At 45.9% G+C, this 20875-nt stretch overlaps 2 protein-coding genes across 4 annotated transcripts in view; one reads left to right on the top strand and one right to left on the bottom strand.

Moving 5' to 3' along the window:
- CPSF3 (cleavage and polyadenylation specific factor 3) overlaps positions 1-9118 on the bottom strand; it is a 32784-nt gene extending 23666 nt beyond the window's left edge. For both annotated transcript variants that reach the window (XM_066234936.1, XM_066234935.1), the window contains exons 1-6: positions 8929-9118; positions 6929-6992; positions 5826-5923; positions 3714-3842; positions 2033-2210; positions 1326-1415 (exon numbers count right to left, since the gene is read on the bottom strand). In XM_066234936.1, coding sequence (XP_066091033.1) covers positions 1326-1415; positions 2033-2210; positions 3714-3842; positions 5826-5923; positions 6929-6992; positions 8929-8978 — 609 coding nt within the window. In that variant the 5' untranslated portion in view covers positions 8979-9118. The remainder of the gene's footprint in view (positions 1-1325; positions 1416-2032; positions 2211-3713; positions 3843-5825; positions 5924-6928; positions 6993-8928) is intronic.
- Positions 9119-9225: 107 nt separating this feature from the next.
- On the top strand, positions 9226-20257 carry ITGB1BP1 (integrin subunit beta 1 binding protein 1). Of its 2 annotated transcripts, XM_066234937.1 has the most exons (7): positions 9228-9363; positions 13702-13805; positions 15107-15185; positions 16541-16677; positions 18717-18809; positions 19347-19496; positions 19988-20257. In XM_066234937.1, exons 2-7 carry the CDS (start codon positions 13734-13736, stop codon positions 20057-20059), a joined length of 603 nt encoding a protein of 200 aa, XP_066091034.1. In that variant the 5' UTR covers positions 9228-9363; positions 13702-13733; the 3' UTR covers positions 20060-20257. The 2 variants fall into 2 exon arrangements, with proteins under 2 accessions (XP_066091035.1, XP_066091034.1); XM_066234938.1 differs by lacking the exon at positions 19347-19496 and having other exon boundaries at positions 9226-9363.
- The last annotated feature ends 618 nt before the right edge of the window (positions 20258-20875 follow it).

Below are 20875 nucleotides of genomic sequence, written 5' to 3'. Positions count from 1 at the left end.
AGTGTGAGACCATGACTGACAACTCCAGAGAATACAAACACTAAACATCAATGAAATGCAGAAGCAAAGTGATTCATTTCTCCATTAACGCACTATTTACTTGAACATATACTGTTATAAAACAAACTAGAAAGAACAAATGTTAGAATTAAAACCTGGCTGGGTAGTAAGACATTTTTAGAAAATGCCATCAGGAAATAGTCTAAAAATGTATCTTTTTCCCTGTTTAAGATAACTCTGCTATGTCTTTATGTGATATATATATAATATATAATATATAATATACATACACACACATATTACATATACAATTATACATAATATATATAAAAGATATTTCTCCCACTGGTGATAAGTCAAAGCTTATAAACCAGAAACAGATATTGTTTCTGTAGTTCTATTAAGAATGACCCTTCAGCTTTATGACACGTGGCCAGCTGATCAGCAGCACTGGCACCGGAAGGAGCTCAGTAGATGTGCCAAACCTCCGGCCCAGCCCAGACACCCTGAATCAGAGTCCATATTAACAATATCCCCAGATGATATGTGAGCACATCAATGTTCGTGGAGTACCGCTCTAAACACCAGATATAATGGAAATAAATTTTTTCAGAGGGTTAAACAAAACTTCCTTTAAATTCATGTCAGCTTATATGCTGAGTATACCATGAGCTGAGCCAGACTGAACTCATTCACATGTTGCCTACGCACAGCAGTGCACACTGGTCCCTTATACCTGGGCAGGTGGGGAGGGAAGAACAGACAGCTCTTCCTCCCTGAAATAAATGTACGTGACATTCCTACAAATACCACAGATCCAGAGCACTCTCCCGATTCCGGACCTCACTGTCACCCGCACACATTTGTTAATGTGCTCTTCAGCTCACCCCTCCAAAGCTCCGTACAGTCCTTTTGTTCTCCTGGGACTTGCGACCCAGAAGGCAGACAGAATGTACACATATAAATTAGCAGGTGTCACATGACAAAAGATAGTCAACAAAGCAAAGTTCGTGGGGCCACACCATTTCTGCCCAACCTTTAAGATGATCTATAAATTTGGAGTATTTCACCTAGACAAAACACTGAGGAGATACCCCAGCATCTCTGACTCGAGACTAGTCGATATACTCAACAGCAGGAGAGTGGAGCTACACTCCAAAGAGAAGTCAGAAAATTCAATTTTACACTAAAAGACATTCATATCTAAAAACCTACCAAAAAATAAAAAAAATAAAAACCTATCAAAATGAGAACACAGAATTTTTCTGCACTAGAGAAAATTCTGCTCACATCACCCCGAGTCTGGCACACCTGCTAATACTTACAATGATGAGGATGTCGGGTTTGATGTTCGGGATCTCTGCCGCCATTAAGTGTCTGTCCTCCTGTCTGGAGAAGTCACCTGTGTACAAAAGCTGTGAGAGAGACAGAGCTAGGTTAGGGTCTGGGAGGGCTTCATGTATTAGTAAACATACTTAGCCCAAAATCTGAGAGTGAAAATAAAGAGAAAAAATAGCCGACAAGTGATGAAATTTAGACGCAGTGATGGTGTCCAGTTCGGCTCTAAGCCATCCAGCGTTTCAATGAGGTAGTCTAACTGATGGGGAGTACACTTCCAGGATCACCTCACAGAGAACTGGTGTCTCAGCGAACTTGGGAAGTGTGAACACCTTCAAGCATACTGAGACTTCCACCAAGGTCCTTTCTGGGTCTCCCTTCACTAACACTGGGCTCCTGTGTGAACCCTAGACCAAGGGAACGTGAATGGCACATGACGTTCTAACGCTAAGTGGACATGGCCACACCAAGAGCTCGTCCCCTATCGGCTTTCTAACGAGCACTGAGGAACTGAGCCACTGGTGGTGGGCGGAGACCTCTCTGAGACGCTCACTTTACTCTTCCTCCACCTTCTCAGAGAAACTGAGGGCATGGGGGGAAGGACTACAAGACTTAAAAGAAGGCTCTGGCTCTACTGGGTGGTGCCTAGCCCTGCACTGACTTCTCGTGATGGAAACAGCCAGGGCGAGAGTACCTTCACACCGGCGATCTCGATCATGAACATGGCCGCTCCCAGAACGTGGCCTGCGTGGTAACACCAGAACTTGATCCCTGCCACCTCCTTGACTTCGTGAAAATTGATGGTTTCGATTTTGTCCATGCTCTCTTCCAAATCTGTCTCCGTGTACAGCATGTCGTCTGCTGATATGTTACTAAAGTTTTCAGGATGTCAACAAAGAGAATTAGGGGTGAAGTTTTTTAAAAAGGTATCTGAACTCGGAGAAAATGTGGATACCCATATCCATGAAATTATTTCTTCAAATAATATTGTATGGATTGCGTTATCTAGAGCAGTGGCCCCCAACCTTTTTTGGGCCACGGACCGGTTTAATGTCAGAAAATATTTTCATGGACTGGCCTTTAGGGTGGGACAGATAAATGTATCACGTGACTGAGACAAGCGTCAAGAGTAAGTCTTAGACGGATGTAACAGAGGGAATCTGGTCATTTTTAAAAAATAAAACATCATTCAGACTTAAATATAAATAAAACAAAAATAATGTAAGTTATTTATTCTTTCTCTGCGGACCGGTAACAAATGGCCCATGGACCGGTTCTGGTCCGCGGCCCGGGGGTTGGGGACCACTGATCTAGAGTGTCTTGGACACTTTGTGCATGTTTTGCTTTATAATTATAATTAAAATGTTTAGTGTGTACAGCCACAGAGCGTAATTTTAAACAAAGCACACAGTAAATTAAGACAAAGTACTCTTTCGGAGAGTATTTCTCAATGCTCTTTCCTACCCCAATACTCCTGAGAGATAAACTCACTCATGTACACTGAACCGTGACAGAGATTCTAACACCATGATGGGAAATGATTCTTCTACCAAGTGTAGCAGGTCTCTTCTGAAAACGATGCTAATGGACTCCCAAGAAAAGCAAAAGAGTTGCGGTCAAGGACAGACTCTGCAGCCAGACTGCTTGGGTCCAAATCTCAGCTTTGTCTCTTATGTGACCGTCACGGGTCCATTACCCAATCTCCCTGTGCCTCTCCACCATCCATTTCTCACCACTTGTGAAAGGATTCATAACAGAGCCTACTACAAGGCTCACAGGAAGATAAATGAGTTACCCACGTTAGGAACCGAGGACAGAGCCTGCATGTGGTAAGCATCATGCAAGTGTTTTAGACTAGTATATTTATTACTAAGGATAACTCTTCCATTCTCTGGTCTGTATATATGAAGACTAACAGATGGCATCCTAGCAACCCTTGGCATAGGCACATTAAACAGAAAACTTCTGAAGGCTAATAATTTGTGCTACAGGTATCACAAAAATTCTCCAAACTTTCTGATAAAGGGGTAGGTTTTCACTTGCAACTGGAAAAAAGTTCCCCAGGGTGAAATAATCTAAAGTAAGATGTCAGTATACATCACTGTACAATGTGTTCGGTGTTTTTAACTTTTATAGAATATCATCATATCTTATAACTGACCTGAATTACAAAGATTTAAAAGAGTGCTAAAACTATATAAAAACTTTAAGGCCAAGATGATGCTGGGTACACAGTGGGTTATTTGATGGGTTGTACCTGAATGACTAAATTAGCAACATCCCTGTGAATAAAAATGTTTTTTTGCTTGCTTCATAAAACAAAATGGCCCATATATTGAACCATATGTATTATATAGAATCTAATAATAATTTACCTGACTTTGACATAATCTGAAAGAAGCCATCTATAAATAGCTTTTGTGGCATGAGTCATAAATGTTCTTCCTTTGAAACTTGTCTTCTGTAGAAACCAGGGCAAAGCTCCACAGTGATCCAAATGGAAACTTAACAAAATGAAACAAAGAGACTCTGTCAATTCTTAATTAAAATGTTATGCATTATATATATATGTAGTGAAATTCCTGCCAACTGTACTGAGAAGTTCTAAGTAATAATTACATAGTGAGACTCAGCACACCAAGGCAGATTATGTGCAGAGGGAAGAAACAGTGCAGCCAGGCCGAGTAAGAAAAAGATATTGACAGTATTTTTTGTTTTTTTTCCAGAGACAGAGAGGGATAGACAGGGACAGACAGACAGGAACGGAGAGATGAGAAGCATCAATCATTAGTTTTTCGTTGCCCCATTGCAACACCTTCACTGTTCATTGATTGCTTTCTCATACATGCCTTGACCGCGGGCCTTCAGCAGACCGAGTAACCCCTTGCTGGAACCAGTGATCCTGGGCTCAAGCTGGTGAGCTTTTGCTCAAACCAGATGAGCCCTTGCTCAAGCTGGTGACCTCGGGGTCTCGAACCTGGGTCTTCCGCATCCCAGTCTGACGCTCTATCCACTGCGCCACCGCCCGGTCAGGCGACAGTGTTTTTAAACATCAAAATACTTTATCTGTGAGCCCTGGCCAGTTGGCTCAGAGGTAGAGCGTTGGCCTAGTATGTGGAAGTCCCAGGTTCGATTCCTGGCCAAGGCACACAGAAGTGCCCATCTGCTTCTCCATCCTTCCCCCTCTCCTTCCTCTCTATCTCTCTCTCTCTTCTCCTCCCGCAGACAAGGCTCCATTGGAGCAAAGTTGACCTGGGCGCTGAGGATGGCTCCATGGCCTCCGCCTCAGATGCTGACATGGCTCTGGTTGCAGCGGAACAATGCCCCAGATAGGCAGAGCATCGCCCCCTGGTGGGCATGCCGGTTGGATCCCGGTCGGGTGTATGCAGGAGTCTGTCTCCCTTCCGCCCACTTCTCACTTGAGGGGGAATATACAGTGTGTCCGTAAAGTTATGGTGCACTTTTGACCAGTCACAGAAAAGCAACAAAAGACAACAGAAATGTGAAACCTGCACCAATGAAAAGGAAAACCCTCCCAGTTTCTGTAGGATGATGTGGCAGTATGTGTGCATGCACAGATGATGACGTTACACCGTGTATACAGCAGAGCAGCCCACGGCCATGCCAGTCGAGATGTAGACGGTATAGAGAAAGTTCAGTGTGTTCTGTGGCTCGCTAAATTCGAATCCGCGACCAAAGTGCAACGTGGATATCAGCGCGTTTATAACAAAGTGCCACCACATAGGAATAACATTACTCGGTGGGATAAGCAGTTGAAGGAAACCAGCAGTTTGGTGGAGAAACCCCGTTCTGGTAGGCCATCAGTCAGTGACGAGTCTGTAGAGGCTATACGACATAGCTACCTAAGGAGCCCTAAAACATCTGTGCGTGAGCCCACATCGAACTGCACTGAATAGGTATGAAACTGGGAGAGTTTTCCTTTTATTTGGTGCAGATTTCACATTTCTATCGTCTTTTGTTGCTTTCCTGTGACCGGTCAAAAGTGCACCATGACTTTACGGACACACTATTAAAAAAACAATAACTTTATCAATGATGATTTAGAGAAGGAAGAATATACTCAAACCTACTTTTGGCAGCCTAATTATAACAAGCACTTCAGTGGTACGAAGGTGAAATACCACTGTTTATAAATGAAGCTCCTGCAGAATGTGACAAGACAGTGACCTCAAGGAGACATTCTGGGAACGGGCTTTCTTGGTCTCACGTTTTACAATGATCCAAGACATCTGCTATCTCCTCCTTTCTTACTCCAGAGGTAGGAAAGCAACACTTTCATAGCTAGTTTCTCTAACACGTGATGAAAGTATGGTGTGCTGTCTTAGATTTAGATGTCAACAAGATGCTTCCTAGTAGAAAACACTCTATTTTAAACTCCGGAATCTCAGTATCTGGTAAAGAATGACTTTTTTTTTTTATAGTAAAAGTCTATGAAAAACAGTGTCGTTAATGAGGAAGTAACTTACTGACTAATTAGCAGGAGATCGATCTCAGCTGGGTCGATTAAGTCGATGTAAGGAAGAGCATCCATTCCTTCCAGGCCAGGGTGGATCCCACAGTCGAGCTGGGAGAGACGACAAAAAGATCACCACCTCCTACACATTTTATTAATTCCCTGGGTAAACAGACATCATAACTGATCCACCACACACACGATCAAGATGGATGCTATACCCCAGCATTTGGAATGCAATTTTCATTAAATGTGGGAAATATACTATTAACAAATCTAACTTTCCAAACAAATTTAAAATACAGCTCCCATACTTAGCTTCACAAGACACAAAATACAGGACACACCTTCTTTCCAACTAGTTTTTGTAGTCACTCTAAAAGTGAATCAACTCTTTTTCAAGAACTTTGTTATCAGAAGATGGTGGGCATTTTAAGTTTACGGATTTACTACCAGATTTGATTGTTGGGAGAAGACAATGATTAGAAATGGGGAACTTTCCTGACCAGGACAATGTAAGTATTTTAAGGTATTTGGGGACAACTTCTTAAGAGTCAGTCATTAATGAGTTATATACTCATTTTGGGCTACTTCTACTGATCCACAAAATTAACACAACAAACAACTGAAACGATGACTGTGTGTGACATGTCCCTGCTCTTTTAATACTAGGAGAAAGGATCACAAGCCACTGAGCTGCCTTTCTAATGAGGTCCATGGCGACCATCTTCCAACCCCCGTCTCTCAGGTGAGGGAACAGGCTCAGGGAAGTGGTCTTATTGCTAACTTAGGTTTCCCTTCCACTGGGATTGGGGCAGTTGGTATGGCTACACCCTTCAAGAGTGGAAGAGGGAGCTTGTGGAAGCAACAGTTCTGGAGATCTTGTTGACAATTTTACCTCTTAGAATATGTTTTCTCAGGTTACTTAAGGTTTTATCAAATTACTACGTAGAAGTGTGTATTAGTTTTTCACATTAACGTTCTTGCAGCATAGACTACATACACCAACTAAGACATTTTTCTGGGAGCTAAACAGGTAACCACCATACTAGAAAAGATGTCACACCCAATACAGATAGAGCCATACTGTTAACCGGACTATAGAATAACAATTACCATTATTTTTCTTCCTTTGAACTCCAGGATAATACATGATCTTCCTACTTCTTGCCCAGCTCCACTGTGAACGTTCAAGGGGAGAAATAAAAACAATCAAAGTCAAGCCCAATGATGTCAAACTTTTTTCAACTTATACGATGTCCCATCTGATGCCAGCACTCACTAAGGCAGATGAGAGTTCCACAGAATTACAAAGATGGGGAGGAACCACATCATGGGGGGAAGAGAGGACAGAGGCTGCTGGGAGTACAGGGAGTCTGCAGGTGTTAAAATTGTGAGAGGTGGTACAGACCCAAGAAGCCCAACGGCTAAATTCAACCTCTGAATGTTAGGGTTAAATTATGATGCATCAAAAATATAAGCTATATAAGTGATGTAGATTATTTAATACTTTTAGACTCAGAGCTTAAGTATAAACCTATAAGCACTTCAAAATTCTTTAAAATGCATTTCCCAAATATGTAGGTATGGTTGAAATAACTTCTTATACCTGGGAGTCTCAGTAATTTTTCTTCCAACTTATAATTCCAGTATATCTGATGCCAAGTACTTAATCTCCCTTTCCTCTTAAATAAAACATTCTTTATTTCCAATTGTCACAGACACTTTAAGCTAAACCACACGTTCTTCAAATTCCTCACCTCCTTTAATGCCTTTCTCAACCATTCTAGATCCTGATACTCATTCATTCAACATGAAGCAAGCAGCTTCTATTGCCAAGTGCTGCATTAAGTGTCCAGCATTTGGAAATGCCCAATACCAGGACTTTGCCCTCAAGGACCTCACAGTCCCTACGAGGAGATAGATGTGAGATGGATCAATCCCTAAACTGAGATCCTATCCCAGAGCAGGATGTTGGTAGAGACAAATCACCATGGAGCTACCATGGGTTTCTGGCCTTCAACTATGACTGGACCTCTATGCACACTCTTACATGTCCCTAGCTCAGCTTTCCCTTATAGGCTTCACAGCAATTGTTCCCTTCTTTTTTTTTTTTTGTATTTTTCCGAAGTTAGAAGCAGGCAGTCAAACTCCTGCATGCGCCCAACTGGGATCCACCTGACATGCCCACCAGAGAGTGATGCTCTGCCTATCTGGGGCGTTGCTCCATTGCAACCTGAGCCATTCTAGCTCCTGAGGTGGAGGCCATGGAGCCATCCTCAGTACTCGGGCCAATTTTTCTCCCATGGAGCCTTGTCTGCAGGAGGGGAAGAGAGAGACAGAGAGGAAGGAGGGTGGGGGTGGAGAAGCAGATGGGCGCTTCTCCTGTGTGCCCTGGCTGGGAATCAAACCCGGGACTTCCACATACAGGGCTGATGCTCTACCACTGAGCCAACTGGCCAGGGCCACAGCAACTGTTTCAAACTTTCTCTCCTTAACTCCCAATCCTCTATCCTCTTCTTCACCCAAGGTGTGGGTTTTCTCTGCATCAAAAGTTCATCTGTCAATCTCCTCTACTTCAGCTACCAACCCACCTGTTTCTGTCTCGTTCCATTCCTCCCTAACAACAGAACAGACGTCCCTTCTCGTCTGAGGCTAACCTTTCCCCCATGGTCCCCCACTGTACACCCCCCCACCCTTAGGAAATAATGCTCTATCACCATGTCCCTTACCACCCACTTGACCGTCAGAATCCTAAAATGCTGTGGCTGCTCTCACCCTAAAATTACAACCCTTTAATTCTGATCTCCTGTAGTTCCTACTTTCTTTTCTTCCTGCCCGCGCCCGCAGGGTTTGCCACTCTCTCCCGCACAGCAAAGCACCCGGCACCCCCACAGGCCTCCCCGCCTCCCAATCCCAACATTCTCGTCCCTAAGACTGAAGAAATGAAGTAAAAATCCCATTCAACAGAGTAGGCCGCCTCTGACCCACCGCGGACCACGGGTAGGTTGCCAAATGGGAGGCAGGGTCGAGTGGGGGGCGATCGAGGCAGCCAGTCCCCCCCGCCCCGCCTCTCACAGCCGGTGGCTTCATTCCCTTTCCCGCTGGACCCTTACAGGGGTCGGATCAGGAGCTGGTCACTCTCCTCCGCCGGAATCGCAGACATCTCGGGAATCTGAAGGCGAAGCAGGGGCGAGGCACACGTCGCGGCAGCCTTTCTACAGTGGAAGCATACCCACGGGGACGCAGAGAAGGAAGCAACCCCTCCACCCAGAGCACAACTTCCGGCGCTCCAGAGCCCGCGACAGTAGGCTCCTCCCCTTGACTTTCGGTCGGATCGCAGGCTGGAAAGGTTCCTCCCCAAAAGAATCTGAGAGCCTGGGGCGCGGTCAGGAGTGCGCCTGCGCGACGTCTTGGAGGCGGGCTGGGGGGGGAGGGCGGTGGAAAAACTGGCGCTGGAATTCTAACGGAGTGGCTGTCCGGGCGCTGGCTTTGCTGGGCGGCGGGTGTCCGACATCAGGCGACCCCAGGGATGGAGCAGCGGCTATGAGGTGAGGATCCGGCCCTCGCCGCGTCTGGGCGAAGCATGCCCGGGAGCGCGGGCTCCAGCGGCAGCACGGGCCGGGGAGGCCCGCGACCGGGAGGATGGGTGGAGCCGTAGGGCCGCAGTCTCCGCGGAGACCCGCCCTCCATGGGACCGGAACGCGGGCCCCGAGGCGGCGCGTGAGGGGCGGTGGCGCCGGGGAGCGGGCCGCGCCTGCGGGAACATGCAGTGTCCCCAGGGGCCGATTCTGCAACTCCTGCCACTGCAGGGTCGTGTGTGCCTGGGTCGCGTCGCGAGGGCGAGGGAGGTGGGGGCGCTGCGGGGCTGCCGCCCGCGTGCGTCGATGCTGGGCGGCGCGGAGAGGAGGAGCCCTGCCTTCACTCTTGCTCTCGTGGGTTTGTTTTCCTGCCGCTTCAGGGCGGCGGTAGTGCCCGTCATGCTTACTGTCGTCCCGCGCACCTGCACGTGGCGGATTCGACACCGCCGCGGAGGGTCTCGTGGGAGGCAGCGTGCGGTCTGGGAAGAGCTCTGCAGCCAGATCTGCCTAGCGGCCGCCTCCTTCAAAAAGAGCTTTAACACTGCAACCTGGATGGTCACGGGCAGGTAGAGCACTTAGCCCAGGGCGGCACGTGGGAGTTGTTTTTTGGATGTTACTTTCCAAGAAAGTTCTCCAGTTCGCTAAGCATGACTTCTGCCAGGCTGTGCCAGGCGTTGGGTAGACAGAGAGGAACGACTGAGACCCCCACCTTTGACGACCTCACAGTTCGAGTTACACAGATAGCAGCAGAGTAAGGCTGTGGCCAGAATGAATGCTATGCTGTGGAGGGCATGTCCCTTAGCCCAACCTGGAAGTCCAGGGGAGGCTTTCTGGAAGAGAAGAAGCCTGAACGGGAGTCCGGAGAGGGGGAAGAGCATTCCAGGCACGCTGGCAGCAAACCACGGAAAGCCTCGCAAAGGGCACCCTGACAACCTGGAGCAGCTTGCACTCCTTAGAGCAGTGGTTCTCAACAGGTGTGTCAACAAGAATTTAAAAAAAAAAATTTTATTGAATTTTTTAGAGAGAGAGAAACATCTTACTTGTTTTTCTGCCCGTTCATGCCTTCATTGGTTGACCTTTTTATCTTTTTATTTTTCCATTGAGAGAGAGAGAGAGAGAGAGAGAGAGAGAGAGAGAAAAGCATTAACTTTGTTACATCCTTGACCAAAGGATAGAACCCATAACCTTTGTTCAGTGGGACAATGCTTTATCCACTGACCCACCCGGCCAGGGCCAGCTGACTCTTGTATGTGCCTTGACTGGTGATGGAACCTGCAACCTTGGCACAATGATTCTGTGTGCCAGCCAACTGAGCTACCTGTAAAGGGCCAAGAATTTTTTTTTTTTAAGTGCACCATGACTTTACAGACACACCATATGCTTTTTTTTTTTAAAGATTTTATTTATTTATTCATCTTAGAGTGGAGAGAGAAAGAGAGAAGGGAAGGGCAGGAAGCATCAACTCCCATATGTGCCTTGACCAGGCAAGCCCAGGGCTTTGAACTGGCAACCTCAGCCTTCCAGGTCAACGTTTTATCCACTGAGCCACCACAGGTCAGGCCTGGGCCAAGGATTTTTTTTTTTTAAAGAACAAGTAAATTTATTTATTTTTAAATATTTTATTTTCCTTTTTTTATTTTATTTATTCATTTTTAGAGAGGAGAGAGAGAGAGAGAGGGAGAGAGAGGAGAGAGAGAAGGGGGAGAAGCAGGAAGCATCAACTCCCATATGTGCCTTGACCAGGCAAGCCCAGGGTTTCGAACCGGCGACCTCAGCATTTCCAGGTCGACGCTTTATCCACTGCGCCACCACAGGTCAGGCTGGGCCAAGGATTTTTAAAACACACAGTGCCTGCCTAGTCAGGGTCATTGACCTTTCTGCCCCTTAGATTGTCAAATAAAAAAATGACAACAGTCAACACAATGAATCAAAATTATACCTTTTTTGTTGTTGGCCAAAAATACTTTAGGTGGCCCACAGGATTTTAGTTGTTAGTTTATATATTCCATGGGATGGAAAAGGTTGGAAATCGCTGCATTAGAGAGTAATTGTGAGGTTGGGTGTGGCAGGCTAGACTGGGAAGGTAGGTACACCTGGTCACAGAGGACCTCGCAAGTCCTGGCAAAGGGCTTCGGGGAGCCAGTGAAAGACTTGAGCTGCAGCTTGGTGGTAGATTTCAAGTGGCAAGGAATCCAGTTGGGACATGAAATCCTTGAAATTGTACGCCAAACTTTGTGCATTTGAATGGGTTGAGGAACCCTGCTTTCATCAGATTTTTTTTTTTTTTGACAGAGTCAGAGAGAGGGGGACAGATAGGGACAGACAGGCAGGAAGGGAGAGAGGTGAGAAGCATCAATTCTTTGTCATGCACCTCAGTTCATTGATTGCTTTCTCATATGTGCCTTGATGGGGGGGGAGGGGGGAGAATACAGCAGAGTGAGTGACCCCTTGCTCAAGCCAGTGACCTTGGGCTCAAGCCAGCAATCACAGGGTCATGTCTATGATCCTATGCTCAAGCCAGCTACCCTGCGCTCAAGCCAGATGAGCCTGTGCTCAAGCTGGATGAGCCTGTGCTCAAACCTGTGACCTTGGGGTTTCAAACCTGGTTCCAGTCCAGTGCTCTATCCTTTGCGCTATCGCCTGGTCAGGCTCATCAGATAATTTTTAAAAGTACTGATACAGAGCAATGGTCTAATGATGATGTGGCCATTAACAATGTGGATGAGAGAACTGTTGATGTGGTCTATTCAGTGGCTCTTGATGCTTGATCAGATGTGGGGCCTGGACCGCTGTCATCAGGGACATTCGATTTTTTCTGAAAAGAACTGACCGTGTCAGAACGAAAGGAAACAATCTGTGCAGACTGCTGTCTGTGGAGCTTTGAAGATGACAAAAAGTATTCCTCCTACAGTAAGCAGATTCTCTTGTCCCCCCAGTAGAATCCAATCTTTGGAAACATGTTAGGTTACCTTATAAAACTTCTTGGAAGATAGGTCACAGTTCTGTCATCTGTAAAATGCAGATTATAACCTACTTTCTGTAGGTCCTTTGAGAGTGGGGGGCCTAGAGCCCCAGCATAGTCTTTGGCACAGACAAGGCCCTTAGAGAGAAACATGGAGCAAATGAATGTGTCACCTGGTTGCTCTGAGGATAAAACGAGACAATGTGTTTTACAGGCTAGTTGATAATAATTTTCCAAGTATAAGAGAGGTGCTTCTATGAAACATGTAAGATAAATCTTGTTTCCAAGGCATTAATTACTTAAAAAAGATAAGACTGACTAACTGGGAAACTTAAGGTCACCTTCTTCTCTGGCCTTACTGGAGTGAGGAGGTGCGAGCTAGTACCTAACAGTGTTTTTATGTCAGCGATCACCTGAAGACAATTGAAGACTTCAGGAAAATGCACACTTCTGACAGCTATATATGTCTTTTGTCCCAAACCCTATTAACCATTTTCAGAACGTCAACCTGGGACAGGAACTGAATGAATCTCAGTATTTGAATTCATTAAAGAGAACGCACTTGAATATTTTGAGAACTTAATGACATATGTCTGTTCCTTCTGAAAACAATGCTTTTTCACATCTCTAGGTATGACAAGGTTTCTACCCTTTTGGTTCTCCGGGTTAGATTTTTAGAATTTAAAAAGAGTCTACGGCCATACCACCCTGAACGCGCCCAATTTCGTCTGATCTTGGAAGCTAAGCAGGGTGGGGCCTGGTTAGTACTTGGATGGGAGAATTTAAAAAGAAATAATGAAAAAAAAAAAAGAATAGTATCCAAATTCCATGGTCAAAGAAAAGGGATTCTCACTGCTCTTATGCATAAAATGATTTTTTTTTTTTTTTTTGTATTTCTCTGGAGCTGGAAACAGGGAGGCAGTCAGACAGACTCCTGCATGCGCCTGACCGGGATCCACCCAGCACCCCCACCGGGGGGTGATGTTCTGCCCATTTGGGCTCTGTTGCCACCAGAGCCACTCTAGCGCCTGAGGCGGAGGCCACAGAGCCATCCCCAGTGCCTGGGCCATCTTTGCTCCAGTGGAGCCTCGGCTGCGGGAGGGGAAGAGAGAGACAGAGAGGAAGGAGAGGGGGAGGGGTAGAGAAGCAGATGGGCGCTTCTCCTGTACCCTGGCCGGGAATTGAACCCGGGACTCCCGCACGCCAGGCCGCTTCTCCTGTACCCTGGCCGGGAATTGAACCCGGGACTCCCGCACGCCAGGCCGACGCTCTACCACTGAGCAAACCAGCCAGGGCCTGAATTTTAAGTTGCTTTTCTTGCTATAACTGAACATTTGTTTTTCTAGGGGAGCTCATCTGGATCAAGTTCTACTGAAAAATGTTTCGGAAAGGCAAAAAACGACACAGTAGTAGCAGTTCCCAAAGTAGCGAAATCAGTACTAAGAGCAAGGTAGGGAGATGGAATTGCCAAGCTGTGCAAATTTTGTTTCTTCTGATATTGCATGAAGGATCTAACCAGTGGCAGTGTCTTTTTTTTTTTTTTAATTTTTCTGAAGCTGGAAACGGGGAGAGACAGCCAGGCAGACTCCCGCATGCGCCCGACCGGGATCCACCCGGCACGCCCACCAGGGGGCGACGCTCTGCCCACCAGGGGGCGATGCTCTGCCCCTCTGGGGCGTCGCTCTGCCGCAGAGCGACCAGAGCCACTCTAGCGCCTGGGGCAGAGGCCAAGGAGCCATCCCCAGCGCCCGGGCCATCCCTCCTCCAATGGAGCCTTGGCTGCGGGAGGGGAAGAGAGAGACAGAGAGGAAGGAGGGGGTGGGGGTGGAGAAGCAAATGGGCGCTTCTCCTATGTGCCCTGGCCGGGAATCAAACCCGGGTCCCCCGCACGCCAGGCCAACGCTCTACCGCTGAGCAAACCGGCCAGGGCCCAGTGTCTTCAAACTAGGTGTGTTGTAACCTTTTTTTTTTTTTTTTTCCACTAGAAACACACTGTGCTTGATTTAATTTTGCTTTGGAAGATTTTCTTAAATTCCTAAGTCCACTAACCTAAGTGGGATAGGACCTGTAAACAGTCTCATTGGAATGAACACTGCTATTAACATTTTTTTATGTGATGGAAATTGCATGCAATTAAGGGGCTGAACTACTTGCATTCTAGGGTTTGTGGTATGTGTGGGTATCTATACTTCTACACTAACATGTGTGATGTTTTGTGTTTTGCTTAATAGTTTTGTTGGTTTTTCTTTGCAATTCACATGGATATTTAGGTTCAGGTCTGCCAGTTGGCCTGTGTGTTAACTTGTGCTAGTAGGAATAATTGCAGAAGCCCAGGGATCGGAATCAGGAACCCTGCCTGATTGGAGGTCTGGGGTATGGGCTAGCTGTAACCCTGGGTAAATCAGTCCACCTCTCTGGGTCTCTCTACTCACTTATTAAACAGGTAGTGCTCCTGGCCTGCTTTCTGCATGGGTTCTTTGTGGGTTCACTGGAGATAATGGGAGAGCAAGGTGTAGATTTTCACATGTGATATAAATGATCAGGTGTCTTGTAAGCAGACAGAGGTACTGCCTTTGATTTAGACTGGCCATGTTGACACCACTTTTTCAGTATTGTCATGGGAAGAACTGTTGGGATTACGTGTTGATTTCGATCATAATATGTGGGTAATTTGAATGTTGTGTAGAGAACTTGAGAGAAGACAGAGCTTCTAATTAGGTATAAGTACTTTGTGTGTGTGTCATTTCTCAGTCTGTAGACTCCAGCCTGGGGGGCCTTTCCCGATCCAGCACTGTGGCCAGCCTCGATACGGACTCTACCAAGAGCTCAGGTACAGGGAAGGGATCATTTCTCTTCTGAGGCACAGATGGTTTTACCGGGGGGCAGGAGTTCTTGTGTATTTGTGTTTTCTTTCCCTTCTCTGCCATTTTTGGTAAGAGTTTAGAAATGCCCCAAGATCTGGTGGGATGTGGGTTGGGGGTGCGCAGTGGTTGGCAAAGCCACCACCTGGGCGGTTGACTGGGGCATGTGGCCAAACTGCTCTTAACAGGTCCTAGAGCAAAAGCATGCGGCAAACCTTGTGGTGACAATTTAGAAGTTTCAAAATAGGTTTTTAAGAAATGGGGTGGCAGCCTGACCTGTGGTGGCGCAGTGGATAAAGCATCAACCTGGAAACACTGAGGTTGCCGGTTCAAAACCCTGGCTTGCCTGGTCAAGGCACATATGGGAGTTGATGCTTCCTGCTCCTCCCCCTTCTCTCTCTCTCTCACTCTCCCCCCCCCAAAAAAAATAAATTACTGTTTAAAAAAAAAAAAAGAAATGGGGTGGCAGAGCATGAGTTACCTTGTTTATGGGGGGTGGACAGGTGCTGTGCTGATGAAGAGGACTCAAGAGCCTTGCCTAAAGATACACCAGCTTGTAAATGTCAGGAGCACATGGTAATTAAGGGCAGCATCAGACACTGGAAGACATCTATGCAGTCACCAAAATGAGTGGCTCTTGAGAAATTAAAAGATGGCTTCTAACCCACCAACAGCTATTGTCTGATTGGAAATAGACCATATCCATTTGTCTAAACTCCTCCCACTGTTCCCTTTAGGATCATAGACTAGCCAATCTGTAAGAAGTGGGGGCAGGGAGAGAAGAAACATGATGTAGAAGACTAGGTTTGACAGCTTGCACAGCTTTTCAACCTGTTACCATCGGTTATGTTAAGGGACTTTCTTTCCAGTTTCACTCTATCTTACATTAAAAAAAATAAGTGTTTTCTAGCAGAATGGTAGAGGGAGATCAGGTTTCCTGAATCAGAAAAGCAAGTTCAGTGTTAACATGATAAAAGAGGGAGAAGAAACCAAGAAATAATTATGTCATTATGTCTCATAAAGGGACTCAATCATTATCTAGTTGACATCTTGTTTTTGTTTCAAAAGAAGGATATCAGTGGATAGTTACGTTCTGGTAAAATATATCAATAACTTATTCCTATTTAGATATTTATATTTAGCATATTGAAATTGAGGGAAAGGTTAGTGAAATTTTCAATGCTTTCCCATGCTATGACAAAGTCGCTATGTAAGAAAATTGTATTTTTGTTACTGTCTGTTCGCATCTGGGGAGGGAGTGGGGATACCCTGTAACACAGCCATGTCCCTGGAAGTCTCACCATGATTTTTCTTTCACCTGGAGGGCAAAGCAACAATAATTCAGATACCTGCGCAGAATTTCGAATAAAATATGTTGGCGCCATTGAGAAACTGAAACTCTCTGAAGGAAAAAGTCTTGAAGGGCCACTCGACCTGATAAATTATATAGATGTTGCCCAGGTAAGAAAAAAGAAAGTCAAATTTTAGAAGATTCTAAGAGTAAACTCACGGCTTTGGTGAGAGATGCCTTTTTTTTTCTTTCTGGAGTGAGAAGTGGGGAGGCAGAGAGACAGACTCCCGCATGTGCCTGACCAGGATCCACCCGGCATGCCCACCAGGGAGCAATGCTCTGTCCATCTCAGGCGTTGCTCTGTTGCAGCTGGAGCCATTCTAGCGCTTGAGGCAGAGGCCATGGAGCCATCCTCAGCGCCCGGGGCCAACTTTGCTCCAATGGAGCCTTGGCTGCAGGAGAGGAAGAGAGAGACAGAGAGAAAGGAGAGGGGGAAGAGTGGAGAAGCAGATGGGCTCTTCTCCTGTGTGCCCTGCTCAGGAATTAAACCCAGGACTTCCACACACTGGGTTAATGCTCTATCGCTGAGCCAACCAGCTAGGGCCTGGAGAGAGGTGACATTTGTCCAGATATCCTGCCTTGTCCCAAAGCCACGCTTGTATCACAGTTACAATGTTACTGAATGCTATGATCGGTCACAGGAAGTACAAGATGCCATAGAGATTGGGTCACACGGGAACAGACATAGTTCCTTCCTAGAACAGTCCTTTTTACTGTATCTGAGGCTGGCGGACCTGCTTATTTAAATGAGGAGCCGAGTGTGGGGCTTGGTTACACACCTTAGGTTTGTCTTTAAAAGCCTGGCAATCTTACTATTCCTCCACTGAACTCGTTTTAGCTCTTTGAATAATCACGTTTGTAGGTGTCGACCTAACGTATTTATTTATTCATATCATTTCCAAGAATTGAGGTCAAGAAGCTAGAAAATGGAATTGTTACGTCCTTGTGTTCATTAACAAAGGGATATTAGGGCAATGGATAGATTCCTTTATCAGTTCATAGTGTCGGTGACTCTCAAGAATATATGTTCTCTGAAATCATGGTGAGTGGGATTATTAAACGTTTCATATTCTCTTGAAAGGATGTCTCATCTGTCTGAGGAAATCGGCCAATCTAACTTGCTACTTAACAGAGAACTCTTGGTCGTCGAGACTCATATGATTAGTATTCCAGGTTTAGTTTGGAATCTAAAGTCATTCCAACAATGTGCGAACAACTAATCTAAGTATTGTACTGAAAGATTGCTAATGTTTACCCTCAAATTCCAGTGGGATAATTTTCCTTCTGATAAGGACTGCTAAATTTCTATCACCATAGAAATTAGGCTTGTCAAAATGATCACCAGTAGCATGACCGTTATCCTGTCTTCTGATCCCTGGGATTGCCTTAAAGCCCCTGTTAGAGTGATTGGCAGAAGGTTACCTTAGTACCATGAGCACCCCAGAATGAAGGCAGGTGGACGTAGCTCACTTCCCAGTCTCTTTAATGCAGGCAGGTTGTTCCACAGACTTACAGTTTGCAATACTGGCGGGACCTCAGTTCAGAGACCAGGAGTCAGGGTTCTGACCTGGCGGACAGAACTGTAACTTGCTAGCGGAACCCTCAGGTGTTGTCTGCTGCCTGTTTCTGAAGAGCTCAGAATACTAATGATATGTTTGAGAGCGGGAGTAACCATTCATCAAGCGAGGCTGACTTGCCCAAAGCTCTGGGGCCGGGGGATAACACATCAAACACCTGGCTAAGATATCAAATGCTGAGAACAGTGAGTCCTGAGGCATGTTTCCTGACCATGTGCTGACATTGGTAAAAGCTTTGAGTATTTAAAGACCTTTATTTTTCTAATGTGAATAATTCAACCTCACTGGGATCTGTGAGAAGTACTTGACTTTTTCATTTGGGTTAATCCCAGACAGAGAGAATAATATCCCTCTAGTGCATTGATTTGAATTTTGCTCAGATTTGTTGACTATAAGAAAAAAGGTGGGACGGGAGGATTTTTTTCTCTTTGAATATTCTTGCTGGGTGACTGTGTGTGCCACATTCTCTAAAGAGCTTGGGGTTTGTGACAGCGAGGTACTGAAACTGACTAATCAGACTTAACAAGTAACAATGTTTAACATATTATCATGGAATTATTTTCCCCTTCAAGCAAGATGGAAAGTTGCCTTTTGTTCCCCTGGAAGAAGAATTTATTATGGGAGTCTCCAAGTATGGTATAAAAGTATCGACATCAGATCAGTATGTAAGTAATTTATTAAGGAAAAATGTGTTTTAGGTATTGGGGAGTTAAGGGCCCACTTGTAGTTACGTCTGCTCCTGTTTGCACAGGGTGTGGGTTTGTAAACATTCCTGGCAGCTGGTCTTAGAAATGGCCCATTCCATAAGGGATGAGCAGGAGCTTCCCTGCTACTGTGTGGTGGGGCCCCGGTCAACACCTCACTGCTGGCCCACAATGCATTTCAACTTAGGCCCTCATGCCAGTTGGGAACAGCTGTCAGCTCAGAGCTGCATACGGAGAGCTGGGTAGTAAACTCAGACCGTCTTACTCCCGTCTTTGGGGAATTGAAGGAGCAAGCTCTAATCCTGGAGACAGACTGCCCTGCCCCATAACCGAGCAGACTGGAATGTCCCTTTGGGTGAAAAGCCTGAAAAACTACTTCCTCACAGATCCGCGGACACGCTCTTTCAAGCGTCACGATAAATTCTGCACGGAATATATGTGTTATGAAGGCTGGAGAGACATGTAAGATAGGCCCGCTCTTTCTCCTGACCTCCGCAGGATGTATTGCACAGGCACGCCCTGTATTTGATCATCCGGATGGTGTGCTATGATGATGGTCTGGGGGCCGGAAGAAGCTTGCTGGCTCTGAAGACCACCGATGCACGCAATGAAGAGTACAGCCTGTGGGTTTATCAGTGCAGCAGCCTGGTGAGGTTTTATGCTGCCGTGGTTAGCCTCTTAGTCATCAAACTAAGTGGCAAAACCAGAGACTCTACACAGTCTTCAAGGCTGAAGAGATGCTCTTTACTCCCTGAAACCTGGCTTCCTATAAGAAGCAAGTATCCGGTCAGCCAGCTGTCCATACTACAGGTTTTGAACTATGTGTCGGGATCAGAGGGTTCAGGGTAAACACTGAGCAGGTGAGGGTGGGTGGTGTGTCGTCCAAGGGCCAAGGGCCCCTGCATTCTTTACATGGGTTCTTACCGCCTGGTGATGGCCCTTTCCCAAGGCCACAGTCGTATGTGCCATCACACCTGCCATTCCCTGAGGCACGTGGGACAAGCTGTAACCCAGGCCCTCGGTGTGACATGTAAGGCTAGGAGAGATTTTAAGATGGGCAGAAATACCCCTTTGCTGGTCAAGTGAAGTCCAGGAATAGATTTACAAACTCTCTTACTATACCTTTTTGCTTAACATAGGAACAGGCACAAGCCATCTGCAAAGTCTTATCCACTGCTTTTGACTCGGTGTTGACATCTGAGAAGGCTTGAATTCTGTCGCCAAGTGGAAGTCGACCTCACGTGAACGGGAGTTCAGCTGCTTTCTAAATAGTTGTTTTCAACCTGCAACACTGAATTAGTATGAAAATAGGAAGCGATCCTTTGCTTTAGATTTTCTGGCGGAAAAAATGCAATGTATAAAGTAGCAATCATTTGTTTTCCTATTAAAATGTGTCTCATTAACAGTGAGTTAATGAAGTGATCTATGTATTAGGACTAAAAAGGAAACCTTATTTGTTGCTTTTAAACACAGATAAGTGTAACCCCTTAAGAAACACAGAGAACTTTCTGAGGAGGACCAGTGCAGTCTGCTCTGCGGCCCTCCCAATACCCTGGTCTCTCAGGACCAGGGACACGGGCCCTGCTGGTTGAAGGTGTTGACACTGCCAACTCAACATAAAAAGTAAAGCTTTAAAAGTATATTTTCAGGGTAACATGCTAGTAAGGCACAGTATTTAAGATACTCAAAGTTGAGAGAACCTTAAAAGATCACTGCTCGTGTTAAGAGTAGTATCTAAAGAATCATGTATACAGTAGCGCAGTGTACTTTCTTTTACTTTTTGTTTTTAGATGAGAGGAGACAGTGAGGCAGACTTCTGCATGCACTCCAACCAGGATCCACCTCGCAACCCCATCTAGGGTCGATACCAGAGTACCAAGCTATTTTTAGTGCCTGGGGTTCATGTGGTCCAATGGATCTATCCTCAGCACCCGGAGCTGATGCATGAACCAAATGACCCACTGGCTGTGGGAGAGGGAGAGGGAGGGGAGAGAAGCAGATGGTTGCTTCTCATGTGTGCCCTGACC

The sequence above is a fragment of the Saccopteryx bilineata genome, chromosome 6 (assembly GCF_036850765.1).
Source record: "Saccopteryx bilineata isolate mSacBil1 chromosome 6, mSacBil1_pri_phased_curated, whole genome shotgun sequence".
In the NCBI taxonomy this organism is placed as follows: Eukaryota; Metazoa; Chordata; class Mammalia; order Chiroptera; family Emballonuridae; genus Saccopteryx; species Saccopteryx bilineata.
Note: the sequence above shows the minus strand (reverse complement) of the source record. Positions and strands in the feature narration are given on the sequence as shown.